The sequence below is a fragment of the Engraulis encrasicolus genome, chromosome 10 (genome assembly GCF_034702125.1).
Source record: "Engraulis encrasicolus isolate BLACKSEA-1 chromosome 10, IST_EnEncr_1.0, whole genome shotgun sequence".
Taxonomy (NCBI): domain Eukaryota; kingdom Metazoa; phylum Chordata; class Actinopteri; order Clupeiformes; family Engraulidae; genus Engraulis; species Engraulis encrasicolus.
In genome coordinates this window covers 54,306,502-54,327,057 of record NC_085866.1, presented here as the reverse complement: position 1 = coordinate 54,327,057, position 20,556 = coordinate 54,306,502, and the positions used below count along the sequence as shown (strand labels likewise).

The 20,556-nt window shown below is 45.1% G+C and overlaps 1 protein-coding gene across 1 annotated transcript in view; it reads left to right on the top strand.

Moving 5' to 3' along the window:
- scn8aa (sodium channel, voltage gated, type VIII, alpha subunit a) overlaps positions 1–20,556 on the top strand; it is an 87,187-nt gene that overhangs the window by 42,738 nt on the left and 23,893 nt on the right. The window contains exons 10-20 of the mRNA XM_063209371.1: positions 621–831; positions 1,512–1,780; positions 1,995–2,294; positions 6,360–6,495; positions 7,583–7,821; positions 12,829–13,002; positions 13,426–13,782; positions 14,596–14,769; positions 15,279–15,583; positions 20,003–20,109; positions 20,398–20,552. Coding sequence (XP_063065441.1) covers positions 621–831; positions 1,512–1,780; positions 1,995–2,294; positions 6,360–6,495; positions 7,583–7,821; positions 12,829–13,002; positions 13,426–13,782; positions 14,596–14,769; positions 15,279–15,583; positions 20,003–20,109; positions 20,398–20,552 — 2,427 coding nt within the window. The remainder of the gene's footprint in view (positions 1–620; positions 832–1,511; positions 1,781–1,994; positions 2,295–6,359; positions 6,496–7,582; positions 7,822–12,828; positions 13,003–13,425; positions 13,783–14,595; positions 14,770–15,278; positions 15,584–20,002; positions 20,110–20,397; positions 20,553–20,556) is intronic.

The window sequence follows — 20,556 nt, the reverse complement described above, 5'->3', positions numbered from 1 at the left end:
CACTTCCGTCTTTCTTGGTTAATTAACGTCAGTTAGGCCTATGGGGAGTAATCAGCTGACAGGAACGAAATGAATCGTTCCGGGAACAATATTTTTTTGTTCTAACCGGTTCGGGAACGTCAGTTTATTGGTGGAACTCATAACCGGAAACGTTATAATTCTGTTTCTGTTCGGAACGGAACGTTTGGAAAAAAAATACGGTTCAAAGCCCTGGTTGTAACAAAAGAAAATTTTACAAGGAGGGGGTGTAACATAGCTCAACAGTCTCTAAGAAGCTCAGACAGTTCACACACAAAATGTCCCCTCGCACTAAACATTTTTGCATGCAACGCAGGTCCCAAAAGTAGGACAAAAACTCATGATATCGGTCTGGACAGAGTGCTCCAAAACCGAACTATCTGGATGAAATTTGGACGGATGGCCACCCTAGACGAGGAAGATGTACATGGACTTTGTGTTGGTGATCTTCCTTTCATATGTATGTCTGTTGGTGTGTGTATGTGTGTTACGCTAGACCTTCCATGCGGCTGGAAAGACCTACATGATGTTCTTTGAACTGGTGCTCTTCCTAATGTGTTGCCCTTGTGTGTACGTGTGTGCGCGCGTGTGTGTTATACTAGACCCTGCGTGCGGCCGGTAAGACGTACATGATCTTCTTCGTGCTGGTGATCTTCGTGGGCTCCTTCTACCTGGTGAACTTGATCCTGGCTGTGGTGGCCATGGCCTATGAGGAGCAGAACCAGGCCACCATGGAGGAGGCCGCCCAGAAGGAGGAGGAGTTCAGACTCATGCTGGAGCAGCTCAAGAAAAACCAGGAGGATGCACAGGTAGACACACACACACACACACACACACACACACTCACACACACACACACACACACACACACACGCACACACACACACACACACACACACACACACACACACACACACACACACACACACACACACACACACACACACACGCACAGAGGCATACGGTACACACAGTTTAGTACTTTTGTTTGGATCACCACACAGGGAAGGATTACAGATCCAAACATTATACAGTGTGGGTCATGTTTATTGGGGTACCAGATGGCCAGGTTACACTTTGTTGGGAGGACCTGGAGGCAGGCTTTGATGGTAAATGTTAATATGTCCTCACCAACAGAGCAGTTAGAGAGCACAGAGTGGGACAAAGTGTGATCTGCAAAGGCTAAACCCACCAGTTTCCCCTGCAGTTTCAGGCTGTCCCAGTGATGTGCGCTCTGAGACCGCTTCATCTGGAGGATAGAATCCTGCATGTTTCACTGGCACCCCACCACCATTCCTGTGCAGTTGCAGAGATCATTTAAGTCCATCCAGTCTGACCTCACACCAAATCCTGACACACACACACATGCACACACGCACACACGCACACAAACACACAGAGTAGCTCAAGAAACAGCAGGTCTCCGATTCCGACTCCGACTCTGATTCTGACTTGTGTGTTTGTTGTTTGCTAGATGAACAACATGGTCACGTCGGCGGGCACGGTGTCTGAGGACGCGGTGGAGGATGACGAGGAGGGCCACATGTCCTGCAGCTCCTCCGAGATGTCCAAGCTGAGCTCCAAGAGCGCTAAGGAGCGCCGCAACCGCAAGAAGTGGCGAGAGAAGAAGAAGGGCAGCGGAGATGAGAAGGGCGACTCTGAGAAGTTTGTCAAGTCCGAGTCCGACGACGGCATCAAGAAGCCCAGCCGCTTCCGTTTCCCCGACAACAGACTGGGCAGACGCACCTCCATCATGAACCAGGTAAGGTCAGGAGTAGGAAAAAGGAGGAGGAGGAGGAGGAGGAGGAGAATGGGGGAGGAGAAGAAGAAACAATGCATTATTATTCTCATTATTAATACTAATACATTGTTATTGTTATTGCTATAATGCATTGTAATTGTTATTATGTTATTGTTATATTGCTTGTCATTGTTTGTTATTGTTCTAATGCACTGTTGTCCTGCCTGCTCCTCAGTCGCTGCTCAGCATCCCCAACTCCCCGTTCCTGTCGCGCCACAACAGCAAGAGCAGCATCTTCAGCTTCAAGGGCCGGGGCAAGGACGCCGGCTCGGAGAACGAGTTTGCGGACGACGAGCACAGCACGGTGGAGGAGTTCGACCCGGAGCGCCGCGCCTCCCTCTTCGCCCCCATCCACCCCTCCAGCTACGTGCACTACGGCAACTACGGCAAGCAAAACAGCACGGTGGTGGACCGCAACGGCGTGGTGTCCCTCATCGGTTCCGGGCCCGGCCCCGGAGGACGCCTTCTGCCCGAGGTGATAATAGATAAGGCAGCTACTGACGACAGTGTAAGGAAGGACTTTCAACACTACTACAGGCTGAGTCCCAGTCTTAGGCATGACGATGCGTTATGACGTCCCCCCAACCTAAACGTGACCCTGCCCTCCGCCCGCCCTCCTCCCCGTAACCCGATGACTCGTAACCCCTCTCCCCCCCCCCCCCCTCCCCCTTCTGCTTTCCTGTCTTCTATATTACTTTTTTCATGCCCTTGATTGCTTTTTATTCTTTCATGTTTTGTTTTGTTTTGTTTCCTCATCGGATTCTTTCTAGACTGTACTTAGTCTCTGTCTCTCCAGATCTCTTCCATGCTTTGTTGTGTTGTGTTGTGTCTCCTCAAGATTGGCCATTTCCTCATGGGTCTTTACCCCCGTCTCCATTCCTCACTGCTTCCCTTTCTCCCCCTCTTCTTCTCTTTCCCTTCTCTAGTCCTCATACAAGCTTTAGCTCCACTAATTCCAACTGGAATAAATAGGTAGAACAAAGGAAAACACGTATTCCACGCTTCTGGTGACAATCCGTTACAACCAGTGTACTGTATTCTAGTTATTTCTTATTTATATACAGTGCATTAGACTAACGTTTCAACAAAGCGTCTTCTAAAATAGACATCTGTGCGGCGCCAGATTTTTTTTGCCTTTTATTCATGGAATAGACAGGCATTCCTTTCAGATATTGCCCTTAGTATGTTATTGTTATAATGCAATGTCTGATAATTAACCCCTTAAGACGCGGCTTTATACATTTGTTGTTACCACTATGGTAATGACCAAGTCGTGGTGCATTACTAAAGGCCCTGTGTTATGTCATAGTAGTGTAGTCCTATGGTAGTTACATTTCAATGACTATTACAGGGTGCCTCTGGAGGTACGCTGCGCATTAAGGGGTTAAGATCCCTTCTGGTTAGCTTAACGAGCATAAGGAAAGAAGGGACCCAGCCATTTCAATTTATCACATGTACTGCACAAAGGAAATCAAGTAAAAGTCACCTAATAACAAGTACTTTTGAACTAGAACTCTGAATTAGACTTGTTTTTTTGTTTTTTTAAATATTGCTTGTAACAAGAAAAAAATCTGAACAAGAGAAAATTATGAAAAAATGACCATCTAAATAGTCGAAAGGTTCAAGTTAAAAACTACTAGTTATTAGGTGATTTTTACTTGCTTTTACTTGAAACTAGAAAAATACGCTTGCTAAGATTTCATTTTTTTGCAGTGTGCAGACATGAGGCAGCCAGTGTGACATTGGTATAATATCTAGGCTCCAAACTCCATTACAGCCACATGACTTTATCTCTGTCCTTGTTTGACCACCCCCAACCCCATTATGGCAGACATGCTGTTAATCACCACAGCCATATCTCTGTCTAGTGTGTGACTGCCACACATTATCACTGTGCAGGAATACATGACATGACATTGCCTACCCATAAATGAGATCTGTTTCTCAAATCCAATTCACAATTCTTACCCTTTGGGTTCACACCTCATTTTTACATTTCCACCCTGTCCCTCACCCTAACCTGAATTTACGCCGACGGTGACTCTGCAAAAGCCCAATTAGCTCATGTGCTGAATGGAACTCAATAGATATTTCTCATCACCATTTTCTCTCATTCCTTTTTCCCAGTATTATTCAGACTCCTCCCAGCGGATTTTGTTCACGTTCGTCATCATCTTCATCTGATCTATCATCCCTTACTGTCTATCCCTGTCTCTCTCTTTCTCTCTCTGTTTCTCTCTCTGTTTTTCTCCTTTTCTCTCTGTTTCTCTCTCTGTTTCTCTCCTTTTCTCTCTGTTTCTCTCTCTCTGTTTCTCTCTCCGTTTCTCTCTCTCTCTCTCTCTCCATCCTCTCCCCTAGTCATGACATGACTTAAATACTGTCAGCCATGTTGTCGGACTGTGTAGTGGAGGGCGGGATGGGGGGGTGGGGGGGGGGCACAGTTTGTGTGCTCACTCCTGTCCTCTCATCTCCTCTTGTGTGTGCGTGTGCGTGTGCGTGTCTGTGTCTGTGTCTGTGTGTCTGTGTGTGTGCGTGTCTGTGTGGTGGACCACCTCTCTGTCATCAGCATCCCTCTCACTAAATCATGTCACTGTCACTAGGACCGCCTTTCCAATCATGGCCACCAATGTCACGCCATCTGCCTCTCTCTGGCTTTTGTCTCAAACCAGCTAGGGCCCCTCTCCTCTGCTAAACCAGTCATAACCGGCCCCTCTCCCAAACCAGCCTCTCTCCTCTCCTCTCCTCTCCTCTCCTCTCCTCTCCTCTCCTCTCCTCTCCTCTCCTCTCCTGTCCTCTCCTGTCGTCTCCTCTCCTGCCCTCTCCTCTCCTCCACCTCTTTCTCTGTTTTGATACCTGTATATGCTTATTTTTTCCTTCCCCTTCTGCTTTTTTGCCCTCCCCTACCCTAACCTTCCCCCCCTCTCCTCCTCCTCCGTTCCCCTTTTTTGTTTCTTTAACACCGTTTGAGGAAAAATAGCTAGTGCCGATTTTGTTTTTCTACTCATCACTAGTGCTAGTAGTTAGCATGGTAGTTGGACTGACATCCTAACTCCACTAGCCCCACCCCCTCTATCTCTCTTTCTATCTCTCTCTCTCTCTCTTGCTATCTATCTTTCTCTCCTGTCACTCACGTGGAGTGTCATATAACCGACGTAGTTTGTCTCACTCCAGCATGGAATCAAGTAAATGGGGTGTTCCTTCTCTTCTCTTCTCTTCTCTTTTCTTTTCTTTTCTTCTCTTTTCTTTTCTTTTCTTTTCTTCTCTTCTCTGCTCTGCTCTCCTCTGCTCTCCTCTCCTCTGTTCTCTTCTCCTCTGTTCTCCTCTGCTCTCTGCTCTCCTCTGCTCTACTCTGTTCTCCTCTTCTCGGTTCTCCTCTGATCTCCTCTGCTCTCTGTCTCCTCTGCTCAGTTCTACTCTGTTCTGTTTTCCTCTCCTCTGCTCTGTTCTCCTCTCGTCTCCTCTGTTCCTATCTGTTCTCTAACTCTTGTGCATGGTGCTGATGCTGATCTGGTCTCGTTTGGTCTGGTCTGGTCTGGTCTTCTGCACTGCACGCTGACTGGTCGACTGGTTGCCACTGACCCCTGTGCCTGTGCTGTGTGTTTCACACGAGGCTCGCTGGAGGGAAGGAGGGAAAGGCTTCAGGGCAGACGTGATGCTGAGCTCAGGACAAATGAAATTAGTGAAAGAAAAGAGAAGAAAATTGAAAAAATTAAGAAATTGAAATGTTTGTGCACATTCACAGAAACCCCACTCTCTCACTAATTATGACACAGACCCCTTATGTCCTACACCCCCCACTCTCTAACACCCAGCACTAAAACCCTACTCTTACAGCACTCTCCACTCAGATACAAGCGTCTACATAAAATATGACAGTGTGGTATATTGCTGTCTTATGTGTGAATTTTTGGTATTTGTAATCAATGCTGGCATCCCATTTATAGTAATGTATGCTGAATATGTTAGTTCCATTATGTAAACTTGTGCCATTGTGTCACTGCCATGTCACTGCTATGACATCTAATTGTGACCAGACCAACACAATCTATCTATCTATCTATCACTGAGATACATGCATATATACATACTGTACATACATTGTCTGCCATTGTACAAACCCACACATACTCTCCTGTGCTGTAGTGGTGTCCAGTGAGTGGTGCATTGAGCATTGAGACTCTTCACACTCCAATCTCATCAATCCAAACCTACATGTTGTATCTTGTCCCACTGCTCCTCATTGGGCTGAAGCCTGCATGCTTCTCCATGTTTCCACACTAGTGCATCAGTCTTGAATGATGAAGGATGATGGACTCCTACCAATGCAACTAAATGTCAAATGTCACTACTAATGATACATGTTCTCTACATCTTTCTCTCCTCATCTCCTCTCCCTCTCTCTCTCTATCTCTCTCTTCCTCTCTCTTTCTCTCAAAAAATGTCATTTCACCCTCCAATCCACATGGGGGAGTGAAAGTTGTGATTGCATGTTGTTGTATTGACCTTGTTTTGGTTTTTTTCCCTTTTTGCTCTCTGACAGCCAACGACAGAGGTGGAGATCAAGAAGAAACTCTCAGGCTCTATCATGGTGTCCGTGGACCAACTCAACACCTCGTTCGGACGTGAAAAGCGAGCCAACAGTGTCATAAGCGCGGTGACCAACACACTAGTAGAGGGTATGGCACAAGATGTTACATAGCACACTAGTAGAGGGTATGACACGAGATGTTACATAGCACACTAGTAGAGGGTATGACACAAGATGTTACATAAGGCATTAGTGGAGGGTATGACACAAGATGTTACATAGCACATTGTTGGAGGACTAAGACAGGTTAAACAATTACAATAAGTTGAAAGGACCATTATAATGTAGGTGGAATATACACGTAGTATACAGTAGAGACCGACACACACGTGGAGGGTATAATAAGTAGGGATAATGTATAGTTTAAGGTGTTACTGTATACGTATAACATACGAGTAGTTATAGACCTACGATGGCCTATGATCATTGCGATAATAAGTACAGAGGGCACAGGATAGACCTTCACTATGATAGACCTTCACTGTTCACTGAGGTAATACAATGTATTGTCCACCATGTACATGTCCAATTCCCAAGCAAAGAGAGTCAGTAGAAGAGAGAGTAGTTTGCCAAATTTGTGAGAATGGTCAATTAGGCCAGTGTTTCTCAACCGGGGTGCCGCCCACCCCCCTCAGGGGTGCCACGGAAACGTGGATTGACGGTATGTGAAATTGACCTAAATAAATAAATGATGTAATATATAATACATATTTGTCTAAATTAATCAATTAATGCTTAGTCAGTGTAATCTTTCATCTACCATTTACGCACAATAAAGTAAATTTACCCCAGTCACCTCAGTATGGTCTACTACACATAGCTTGTCTGAGATAAAGCTGCAACTTCAAACGTCTCCAAATGTGTTACTTTTCTAAGCTTTTGTAGTATCGGATGTGATGTCATGTTACGGCTTATTGATTCGGGGTGCCTTTAGATTTTTCATGAATTGAAAGGGTGCCTCGCCTAAAAAAAGGTTGAGAAACACTGAATTAGGCTGTCGAGTTATCTCATTGTCTTCTTCTTCTTCTTCTTCTTCTTCTTCTTCTTCTTCTTCTTCTTCTTCTTCTTCTTCTTCTTCTTCTTCTTCTTCTTCTTCCACCGAACTTCTTCTGCTCCTTTCATCCTCCTCCTTTCCTCATTGTCCTCCTCCTCCTCCTCCTCCTCCACAATTGCAGAACTGGAGGAGTCTCAGCGGAAGTGTCCTCCATGCTGGTACAAGTTCTCTAATACATTCCTGATCTGGGAGTGCTGCCCCATCTGGCTGACCATAAAGAAGATCACGCTGCTGGTCGTGATGGACCCGTTTGTGGACCTGGCCATCACCATCTGCATTGTGCTCAACACCCTCTTCATGGCTATGGAGCACTACCCCATGACGCCGCAGTTCGAACACGTGCTCAGTGTGGGCAACCTGGTGAGAACTTTTTTGTGTTTTTTCACTTTTTAAAAAAGATCTTTATAGACTAAGTGAAGTGAAAGCAGTATATGGTTTGGTTTGTAAGCTACTGGTGTTTTTTCCAAGGACATTGTGAATTCATTGAAACCTATATTTGATTTGCCAAAGAGTTAATTTAGTTTTAAGGAATTGGACTTCTCATATGGTGCTCAAATATATTCCATCTCCAGTCTAAGTGCTTGGTTTGGTTGGTTGGTTGTGTAAAATATATTAGAAAGCAGTCTCTGATGCGGACAGCAGAAGACCCCTGAAGTCAGTTTTACAGCATTGTAATTGGTGTACAGGAGGACTTTGGGAAGCTCTAAAACACCTCCTACTTACATCATGAAGCCATACAGTGAGGAGAATAAGTATTTGATCCCTTGCTGATTTTGTTGGTTTGCCCACTAATAAAGACATGATCAGTCTATAATATTAATGATAAAATGTATTCTAATATGGAGAGACAGAATATCAAAAAGAAAATCCAGAAAATAACTTTGAAGAATATATATTAATTGATTTGTATTCCATTGAGGAAAATAAGTATTTGACCCCTCTAGTCAAAGAAGACAAAATACTTGGTGGCAAAGCCCTTGTTTTCTTGTACAGAGGTTAGATGTTTCTTTCAGTTAATGACAATGTTTGTGGATATATTAGATGGGATTTTTGTCCACTTTTCTTTGCAGATCATCTCCAAATCATTTAAGTTGTATGACTGTATCTTGGCAAATGGGAGCTTCTGTTCCCTCCACAGGATTATTATAGGGTCAATGTTTGGAAAATGTGCTTCTGCTTGAGCTACTCCTTCGTTGCTTGGGCTGTATGTTATGGATTATTATCATATTAGGAGGCCAATCCATGACCCACCTTCAGTCTAGTGGTGGTGGGAAAGAGGTTGGCATGCAGCATTGTACGTTTACATGTCTCCCTCCATCCATTTCTTGACAATGTGAAGTTGTCCTGTGTCTTGGCCAGACAAACAACCTCAAAACATAATGTTACCACTTTCATGTATGATGTTGGAGAAGGTGTTGTTCTTGGGATCATAGGCAGCATTTCTCTTCCTCAAAACACATCGAGTTGTGTTAATGCCAAACAGTTTGATTTTGGTGTCATCTGATTCCAGAACCTCCCAATCATATCCTAATCCAGTTTGATGTTCATTGGCAAACCTCAGGTGAACCTTAACAGGTTCCTTCTGAAGCAGGGGCAACATACATGAACTGCAGGATTTTAATCCGCTGTGGTATTAAGTGTTTCCAATAGTTTTCTTAGTGATTGATGCCCCAGCTGCCTTGATATAATTTCCTAGCTCTTCCCATGCAGTTTTAGTGTGCTTTATCTCTGTTTTTTTCTGGTTATTGAATCCCCACAAGGTAAAATCCTGTATGGAACCACAGACAGGCCTAAGATTGATGATAGATTATCATTTTGTATGTCCTAAAATTTGGAAGAAATGCACAAACAGTTTGCTCCTTAATATCCAGGAGCCCATTTCAGCCTTGTTGAGTTCTAAAATCTTGTCCCTGCCATCATTTGACAGCTTTTTGGTCTTTCCCATGTTGGCGAGTTTAGTTTGATTGATTGACTGATACTATGGACTGATTCTGCAGATTCAATGTGTCTTTTGTGCAGGTTTCTATTAACAACTGTGTTCAATTCAGAGAACAAGTTGATTGGAAGTGCCATTTGATCTGCGGGATCAGAACTCTTAAATGGCTGGCAGGGGATCAAATACTTATTTCCCTCAATGAAATATAAATCAATTAATATATATTCTTTAGAATTAATTTCTGGATTTTCTTTGTGATATTCTGTCTCTCCATGTTATAATATACCTACCATTAAAATAGACTGTTCATGTTTCTATTAGTGGGCAAACCAACAAAATCAACAAGGGATCAAATACTTATTATTCTCACTGTAACTGTCAGACTGCATGGATAGTGCTTTAAATACCATCAACATTGGCAGACAGGAAATGCTTCTGAATATTTCATATTTTCATTAATATTTAATGATATGTGAACATATTACTTATTTTTATATACAGTATGTCATAATCGTCTTATTTTTATGGTTATATTATATATTCATATTTTCAGCGTGCTGAGAGACCTAATTTGACCATGCTGCAGCATTCGTATTTAGTCATGAATGACACAACTTGGTGAGATATACACGGACCGATATTATTGTGACTTAACTGGGTCTTTAAACATCATGATCTGATGACTGTGTCATGAAATCTCTAGTGGGTGTATAAATAAGGCCCAGGCCCAGGCCGTTCCCCAAGCGGTGCAGAGCAGTGTCCACCCCCGTACAGCACACAGCTCTCCCCTGTGGGGGCTCAGGGAGGACTCTGCTGCCAAGCACACAGCATACGTTACGTCTTACACAGTGTCTTCAAGTGGATGTCCTGGCTATTTCTCCCCTGCTGGCTTAAAAATAGGCTGGCTGTAGCTTGGATTTGTCCTTTTTTGTCTCTGTCCAGTTGTCTTCCCCAACCCCCCATCTCCCCTCTCTCTCTGTCTCTCTCTCTCTCTCACTCTCTCTCTCTCTCTCTCTCTCTCTCTCTCTCTCTCTCTCTGTCTCTCTCTCTCTCTCACTCTCATTTTCCATTGTATCTTCGTATTGCTCACTCTCTCTGTCTGTTTTTAATACAAAGTATTTTCTCTGCCTCTCTTCCTGCATGTGTGGGAGAGATAAACAGAAACTGACAGAGAATGAGAGACAGTGAGACAGGGGTAGAGAGAGAGACAGTTCCAGAGCTACAGTACGTGAGCGAGCTGCTGTAGCTAGGCAGACAGACAGACAGACAGAGGCAGATGCGTAACATGCGTGCTTGCGTGCGTGTGTATGTGTGTGTGTGTGTGAGGCACTGTACTGTAGCTAGGCAGAGTGAGGGTGAGAGGGAGTTGGGCATTAATATTTCATCTGGCCTGATTGATGAGCACCTCTAAAATGGAGTCTGAATCATCAAGCACCACAGCACAGCACAACATAGCTCAGCTGTCTGCAGCCACCACTGTACCCAGCCCTCTTAATGCTCTTTACACCAGTGTTTCTCAACTGGTGGGTCGCGACCCAAAAGTGGGTCGCGGAGGGGTCATGGGTGGGTCACGGAGCCTTGGTGTAAAAAATACGTAATTCTAAAAAAAAACTTTTCCTGCAACAATTTACAACTTTTATTTTGATAGGCTAGTGAACTCCTTGTCATCTGTCGTCATAGATACAATCTGAATGTTTATGCGAGATAGATAGCGTGCAACCAATCATTCGAATCTTGGTTACATTTTGAGAATTGCATTGAATTGACTTGAACGCTAAAAAAATTGGGTCGCGACCGAATGAGAGTGGAAAATGGTGGGTCCCAAGACTGTTCCAGTTGAGAACCACTGCTCTACACCACACAGCTGTCTGCAGCCATGGCTCTCTATGTTACACCCGTGCCTCTTTACACCAGTGTTATCTGCAGCGCTTTCTAGCAAAGGCGGCCACCTTACCAAAGACCAACGTGGATTGAAATTCCTTTGTGGTCGACCCTGCATTTATTCTTGAACCGCAGACTATGTGTACCTTGAACTATACCTGTGTGTCTTTCTGGAGTTTCGATTGAAAAAGTTGAAAATTAGCCAGTAACAGCGTGAATATTTATTGAAATAGGCGGTGTTATTAATCATTTTCTTTTTTTTGTCCAGCCTGTTTATAGGCATGTGTGCATGTCAGAGAGAGAGAGAGAGAGAGAGAGAGAGAGAGAGAGAGAGAGAGAGAGGGAGAGGGAGAGAGAGAGAGAGAGAGAGAGAGAGAGAGAGAGAGAGAGAGAGAGGGAGAGAGAGAGAGAGAGAATTGACTTGGGTACTGTACTGTACAGTAAGTGATTGTGTGCTATATAAAGCAGTGCTTTGATTGATTTACGGAAGATGAGGAATTAATTTGTTTAGTCGATGCAGCACTCTGTTCAAGCAAGCAATCAAATGTGATATAGCCTAGAGAACATAAATGTAAATACTGACAGTGAAATACCATTAAGACTGGTAGAACTGTTCACAAAAACTAGAACTACTGAACGATGTCAACATTGATTTCTTATTTTATTTATTTCTAAATAAATTAATTAATTAAGTCAACAGAATCAACAGAATATATTATGAAGTACACACATACACAAAAGAATCATGTGGAAGAAACAAAATATTTATTCAAGATTTTAGTGTGGACTCAAGAAAGTGACTTCATTTCTCAAGAAAGAGACTTATTTCCTTTAGTTCAGGTCACACCTAATAGCATGGCATTAATATCCTCAGACAAACTTGCGGTCCATGTACAGTGCAGTTGGAGACGAGACTAGCTCTGGGGTGCAACGGGGATGTGACGATAGTGTGACTCATCCTATCTTGTGACATCAGCGACTGGCGGCTCTCGAGGGCCGTTGGAGCGCTGAGGCCACCACGTAGCAAGAGACACTCTGGCATGGCTCAGATCGGCTCTGCTGTGCTCCGCCTTGCCGTGGGATGCATGACTAAACGTGTCCTTCAGCTGCAGCTAGGACAGACGCATCCCCGCCGTGCCCACTGATCACCGCGCCGACCATGAAGGCCCCCGTGCGTCACAGAGGCATCTTAGGATGTGCCTGTTTTTTTCTTCTTGTTGTGTGAAGTGTTTAGCAATTTAAATTGGGGTTTGTGCCTCCAGAGAAAATCCAATGAGATAAACAGAAGCCCTACGACCTCGCCATGACCTCTGTGTAGAAGGCTACTTCCGACTACATAAACAAAGCCAGCCTTTCTGCTTTCTGCTGTCAAATCACTATAAACATATCAACACAAATTTCATATTCTTTCACCAACGGTTGTCACGCTTAGGTTTTTTTTTTCAAGGTCAACATTATGCTTTCTGTCTGCACCCTTCTGTTGTGTGGCGTATAATGACACCTCCTTCCTGTGGACACTCACCTACTTTTCTCTCTCCTTGTTCCCCCAGGTGTTTACAGGGATTTTCACTGCCGAAATGTTTGCCAAGCTGGTTGCTATGGACCCATACTACTACTTCCAGGAGGGCTGGAACATCTTTGATGGCTTCATCGTCAGCTTGAGCTTAATGGAGCTTGGACTGGCTAACGTGGAAGGGCTATCTGTCTTGAGATCATTCCGTTTGGTAAACACTTTCTGCATTTCTCATAATAATGCATGTTATTTTTTTTAAAAATGAAAACTATCCTAAATTTCACTTAGGTTAAATACAGTATGTTGCTGAAGCCATTTATTGTGTATGTGTAAATAATTACTTAATCAAATTTGTGACTAGTATTAGCCATTGAAAGCCTTGATGATGTTTTTGAGAAATGTTCATTATACGCTTATATGTGTGTTAAGGCATAAATACAAATATGTTTACAATGTTGTGTTTTGACACTGTGTGTTGTTTTAGCAAAACTAGTACCTGACAAAATTAGGAAATTTAATTGCCTATTTATATTTCTGAATTGTAGATGGCTTAATCTTATCAATGAAATATGAAATGCATTGTGACCCCTCTGCCGCTAATTAATCATCTGTCCATCTGTCTGACCTCTCCCAGCTGAGAGTGTTCAAGCTGGCTAAATCATGGCCGACCCTAAACATGCTGATCAAGATCATCGGTAACTCTGTGGGCGCCCTGGGTAACCTGACCCTCGTCTTGGCCATCATCGTGTTCATCTTTGCCGTGGTGGGAATGCAGCTCTTCGGCAAGAACTATAAGGACTGCGTCTGCAAGATCGCCCAGGACTGCGAGCTGCCGCGCTGGCACATGAACGACTTCTTCCACTCCTTCCTCATCGTGTTCCGGGTGCTGTGCGGCGAGTGGATCGAGACCATGTGGGACTGCATGGAGGTGGCGGGACAGAGCATGTGCCTGATTGTCTTCATGATGGTCATGGTCATCGGAAACTTGGTGGTAAGGGGAACTAGTACCTAACTATATGCGTAGCTATGCTACCTACCTTGATTAGTGTTTATTATACTTACTGTATGCAGGCCTGTATGGAGGTGGCGTGACAGACCATGTGCATAATCATCTTCATGATGGTCATGGTCATTGGAAACCTGGTGGAGAGTCGTGTTTATTTGCTTGTTGTGGGAGCTCTGTTAGCTTCAAAGCCCTTCTGGTTCGCAGACATGTCCACACATTAAGCAGGCTAAATATGTATGGTAAATGCATAATAAGGTATTCATTTTTGCCTCCCGTTAGTACATGGAGAATTCGAACAAGGTAGACAGACCTTTTTCAATACGACCGTGGAGCGGAGTGGAGAGATCAGAAGTGGAGAGATCAGAAAATGCAGGCTTGGAAAGTTCCGTCGCTAGGACACCATTTCTGTAAACGACAAGTGTGAAGAGATTGTTCTACCGGATAGGCAAATTAGTATTCCTGTTTAATGTGGACGGCATGGAGGTGGCGATGTGCCTCATCCTCTTAATGATGGTCATGGTCATCGGAGACCTGGCGGTAAGGAGAACTAGTACTTAGCTACGTAGCTCTGCTACCAGAGTTGAATAAAGTACTAGTAGAGGTAGTCTTACAGATGTCATTATAACACTAGTAGTATGATATAACAAAGCCATACCAAACCTGAGGCATAGATTTGCATCCAACAGCATTAGATTTGCAGCACACACAGATGCACTGTGCGACATGCTCTCACGGGTGTTGAACCTCTTCCTTGCCTTGCTGCCTATGCTTATGCACAGTGTCCTTGGTCCACAACAGGTGTTGAACCTCTTCCTTGCCTTGCTGCTGAGCAGCTTCAGTGCGGACAACCTGGCGGCGACAGACGACGACGGTGAGATGAACAACCTGCAGATCGCGGTGATCCGCATCAAGGCCGGCATCGCCTGGTCCAAGATCAAGATGAGATACCTGGTGGCCGTCATCCTTGGCAAGGTACATTTGGTGTATGCTAACTCCCGTCCCCCCTTGCTTCCCTGCCTGCTTGTGGCCTTGTGATGATGACGTTATTGAAGACAGAAGTATATTTCAATATCTTGCAAAAGCACAAATCTAATGTCATTTTCTCATTTGTAATCGGGATGGTGAATGAAGAATAGTCCCCAAAACGTTGTTCTGGCTAGGCTGGCAGCAGATAAACGTTATTGTTTTCTCCACGGAGGCGGAGCGTCAGCGAAGCACAAGGCCACAGGAGTTAGGATATCGGAAAGAGCCTTTGGTGTTTGTGACGTGTGGATAAAATGTCCTCTGGCAGGCTGTATTGCTTGCTTTATTGTTGTTTTGTTTTATGATGCATACCTGCCTTAGGATAACGGATGAACTTTAGCAACTTTGCTAACACAGCATATTTTATATTGATGTTTTTTTTAGCTGATGTATTGATGACAGTAATGTACATTGTCCTAATCAAATGAATGAATGAATGATTGCATGAATGAATGAAGGTTGACGAGAGCAAGCCGCTGGACGACATGTACGACAAGAAGCTCAACTGCATCGCCAACCACACGGGCGTGGACATCAACCGCGACCTGGACTACCCCAACGGCACCACCAGCGGCATTGGCAGCAGCATGGGCCAGTACGTGCTGAACGAGGACCACATGTCCTTCATCAACAACCCCAACCTCACCGTGTGCGTGCCCATCGCCGTTGGGGAGTCCGACTTCGAGAACCTCAACACAGAGGACTTCAGCAGCGAGTCGGAGGCAGAGTGCAGCAAAGACGTGAGTGGCGTGTGTGTGTGTGTGTGTGTGTGTGTGTGTGTGTGTGTGTGTGTGTGTGTGTGTGTGTGTGTGTGTGTGTGTGTGTGTGTGTGTGTGTGTGTGTGTGTGTGTGCGTGTGTTTTTGTGTGCGTGCATGCGTATGTGAATGGAACTGTGTGTGTGTGTGTGTGTGTGTGCCTGCGAGCGTGTGTGCTTGTGTGAATGGGACTGTGTGTGTGTGTTCGGGGTGGGGTGCTGTGAGTCTGTGTGTGTGAGGGTCTGTGTAGGTGTTGTTGGGGAAGTCTTTGTGCTGTTGGTCTGTTTCAAACTGTGTGTGTGTGTGTGTGTGTATGTGTGTGTGTGTGTGTGTGTGTGTGTGTGTGTGTGTGTGTGTGTGTGTGTGTGTGTGTGTGTGTGTGTGTGTGTGTGTGTGTGTGTGTGTGTGTGTGTGTGTGTGTGTGTGTGTGTGTGTGTGTGTGTGTGTTGGGATTACATCTCTCTGCTCCACAACACGAAGTGGTATTAGAGAGTAAAATGCAGCTGCTGTATATTGAGCATGAGTGTATGGGCAGCCACATGAGATTGTAGATGACTGCACAGTGGTATACGCTCCGCGCCAGTCCTTGTAGATTTCAAACACCTTGTCTTGCCTAAAGAAATCAGGCCTGGTGACTCTCGTAGTCCTTGATGGCTTTTTTCATTCAGTTATGCAATTTCCGATCTCAAGTTCGCCTTGGTCATTTTTCCGTTCGGTAGCTTTCCATGGGGTGACTGTGACTGGCTTCATAGGCAGAGGAGTTGCCCGGCGACCAAAGGCTTTCTGGTTCGATTCCACCTCCTCTCGGCATGGCTGGGATGTCCTTAAGCAAGTTCCATACCACCCTTGCTGTGCTGATTGGCACTCATGGATATGAACACTAGATGCCACGTTCACCACTCCTTTGCATTGGAACAAATAGCTGCCATTTTTAGACGGCACATTGCTGCCATCAATCTTATGCAAGGCAACATGCACGTTAGGTGGCGATAACAACTATGAGAGCTATCAGGATACTGGCCCAAGATGGCAACGCCAAAGGTTGGGCCACACCAAAGGCTGAACATCTGCATTAGTGTTCATATCTATGATAGGTGATAGCATTTGTTGCCTTTGCAAGTGGGGGGTGAATTTGTAGTCAATGTAAAGAACTTAAGGTATTTTGATGGGTGTATGAATATGTAATAGATTTATCTTCTGTGATGCTTTGTTGGCTCAAGCACGCACACACACACACACACACACACACACAAACAGACAGTGTAGACCCTTAAGAGAGAAGACATGCTGACATTAATAGCAATTTTTTCACGTGCATTTCATGGAGAAAAGGGTCATTACACATTGAGATAATGTTGAACTTAGTACAATGGGATAATTATTACCACTTTAAAATCGTCAATTACGACAAAAATACTTAAATTTGTGCGCTGTTTTGGATGCCACGGCTTGCCGCCAATTTTTAAAGGCAATCGCAATGCATTGGGGGAAATCTGTCGTAGCCGTCCGTTTGGAGTGTGCTGTCGGAAAATCTCTGTTTGGAGCGGTAGAGAGCCCTTCCCCTTACCCCTATGCCTCTGTCTTTATGTGAATTGAGACGCCACTTCCCCTACACGTGGACACACAAAACGGAGTGGAAGGGGAAAGGCGTAGGGCTAAAGGGTGAAATGGAATTTAGCCATAATGGAGTTCCATCAGCGCTGTAGATGGCGGTAGCGCACATCTTATACAAGCCGCCACCAAACGCCACAGGAAGAGAAGAAGAAGGGGAGGACAACGCCCCCTTAGGAGACCAAACTTGAGCACACTCTTTGCATTGCGTAGAACATTTTCTTTTGTGATAACATGCAATCTGCTTGTATGTAATGCGTCATCATTGCCACCCCTTTACCCCTCTCTCATCCCTCCCCCATTTGCTGGTTGACTGGTTGCCTGGCAACACCGGTAATCTCCACCCAGAAGGCCAGACCCAGATATAATGTAGAGGGAAATATGAATTGAGTAGAAACGTACACAGTGCAAGGCCACTAAGCCAGACTACAAATCACCCACTTTGAGGTTTTAGTTGCACTTACAACTACCCATCAGTAGAGGGTGATGTTGAGCGCCCTTGGCGGAGGTCTGCGCTCTCCGAGCATTGTTCTAGTTGCTGTTGGAATGAGCAATATGCCATGAAGAGATCAACTATCCGTGGAGTGGAGCCTCAACTAGAGACGATGGGCATTATTGAGGGTCAGAATAAAAACTTTCCCCACTTTGCCTTTGTCTTCGCAGTGTTGAGAAGTGAAGGACCACCTGGGAAACTCAAACTCCCATCATCATTGTGACACCACTCCAGAGCACACAAGTGCGCACTGCACACAATGAAATTGCGCCACCATGCTCAGGGTACCTCAGGCATGGAGGAGAGCACTGGTTAATTACTCCCACCACCAACATGGCGGCTCGGGAGTTGAATCGGCAACCTTTGGGCTACATGTCTGACACCTTATTCGCTTACCCATGACTGCCCATGACAAAATGTTGTGTTTGTGTCACATGTTCGATGCTGCACAGCCAGACCTTAATTAGGAAATACGGTACAGTAGGCGGGGCTGGTTAACGGTTGCAGGAAACACACGCATGTTCCCTGCTGCTGGGACACAGTGTGAAAGCCAGCCAGGAGGAGCACGCTGTACAGCAGTGTTCAAAGTGGGGGCCGGGGACCCCTGGAGGGCCGTGGGGGGGGTGCTACGGGGGCTGTGGCAGGTTGGCAGGAAAATAAAATAAGTAAAATTGACTGTGTAACTGATATACTGTGTAACTGTGTAACTGTGTAACTGATATACCGGTACACCAAAATGAACCAAAAAATAAACTAAACACAGCTTTAAAGACTAGATTATGGTTGTGAAAGGGGGTGCGCAGGAAAAAATAGCATGGCACGACCCATGCACAGTAAGGAGGGGGGCCTTGGCTGGAATATATTGGTAGAGGGGCCTTGTCATGGTAAAGTTTGGGAACCCCTGCTGCACAGTACGGCTGCTCTGCTGTTGGTAATGAACTGTGCTGCTGCTGCTGCTGCTGCTGCTGCTCTGGCATCCATCATATGGATTTCCATAGAGCCTTAGCCCGGGACCTTGTGAAGACTCTGCGCCCCAGACATGTCATCAGTCAGGAATAATTACCGCAGGGTCAATGCCACGCGCCAGTCATATCATTTATGGATTTATAGCACATCAGGAAAGCTGACGGCTGCACAACTGCTTATTGAGGTTGGGTGTGCTGTGCTGTGCATTCGGTCAAAGAAGTACATTACATAATTTAGTTTGTTAGTTTTTTGTTTGAACTTCTAAAATTGTTTCAGGTTTGTTTGGCCACCTGTTTGGCCACCTGGTACCTTTACAAGTGAAGACGCCACTGTTTTGTGGGTGGCTGTTTTTTATTGTACTGTTGAGTTTTTTTGTTGTTGTACTGTACGTATTTAAGTCGGCATTAGCAATGAATTGGGATGCAATACAGTATGTCTTGTTGAGAATCCTCACAGACAGTTTGTTCCTGCTCTTGTGTTGTTTTATGGTGATCTGCTCCCACTCCTCTACTGAGACCACACACACCAGTCAGTGTAGTGTAAGGGCACTGTGCCTTCTGTAACCTCATTGGATTTGGATGCTGAAATTGATTTTGTTTATTTAGATAGACGAAGAATTAATAAATGATAGGCTATATTGTAACTACCGTATTATAGTTGACCTGTTGCTCTAACTCAGGGGTTATGCACATGCTTAATATTTAAAGGTAAAATTTACGAACATGTATTCCCATTGTATGTGGTAGATCAAATGTCCCTGGCCGCCCTTGCACATATTCTGTTGTATGACTGTGAGATGCTGCTGGTCTGGGCTCACTCATATTAATGCTGAGCCGTATGTGGGCCTACTGTAATACACATTTGAAAAGATCTCACGGGGCAAATTTAGAGTTTGACATCCCGGCTGTTACTCCTCTATGCTGTGTGTGTTCTTTTCTATTCTGCTCCTCTAACTCCTTTTTTGTTTTGTTTTTTTTTTGTGTTTCTGTCATGGCAGTGGTGGCTCAGGTGGTAGTAGAGCCAGTTCGGCAACCAGAAAGTTGCAGGTTCGAGCCCCGCTCTACCTGAGCCCATCGATCGAGTCAAGTCAAGTCAAGTCGGTTTTATTGTCAATTTCTTTACATGCGCTGGTCATACAAAGATGTGTCTTTGAGCAAGATACTTCACCCCATATTGCTCCTGGTATCTTGCGTGGCAGCCTCTGCCAACAGTATGTGAATGGGCGAATGTGAGGCATGCAGTGTTTTGTGTTTGTCAAGTGTTTTGAGTGCTCGAAGGCGTGGCAAGGTGCTAGGCTATATATGAATGCAGTCAGTTTACCATTGTACCATTCTGTAATTCTCAGCTGGATGACAGCAGTTCGTCGGAGGGCAGCACCATAGACATCAAGCCGGATGTGGAGGAGGCGGTGGTGGCAGAAGTCGTGGAGGAGTACGTGGAGCCAGATGCCTGCTGGACAGAAGGTAAAGTACTCACGCCAACAGTCTCTTACTCACCACCCATCATCATCAACACCACTGTATATAAAGCATGTTCTTGAGAAGAATGCTGGACGGAAGGTACGCAATTAAGGGATGGAGTTATAGTGTGTAGGTGTGTGTGGGGGGGGGGGAGGTCAAATACCTTTAAGCAGTAGTAGCAGTAGAGTAAAGAGTAAGTCGTAGACTAGTATTGATCCTGAAGGGAGGTCTGAGGATGGGCAGCACAGTACAGAGGACTACATTGTTGGTGTTTGTGTGTGTAATGTGCAGGCTGCATTGCGCGCTACAAGTGCTGTGACGTGCCCATCACGGAGGGCTGGGGGAAGTACTGGTGGTTCCTGAGGAAGACCTGCTACCTCATCGTGGAGCACAACTGGTTTGAGACACTCATCATCTTCATGATCCTGCTCAGCAGTGGAGCGCTGGTGA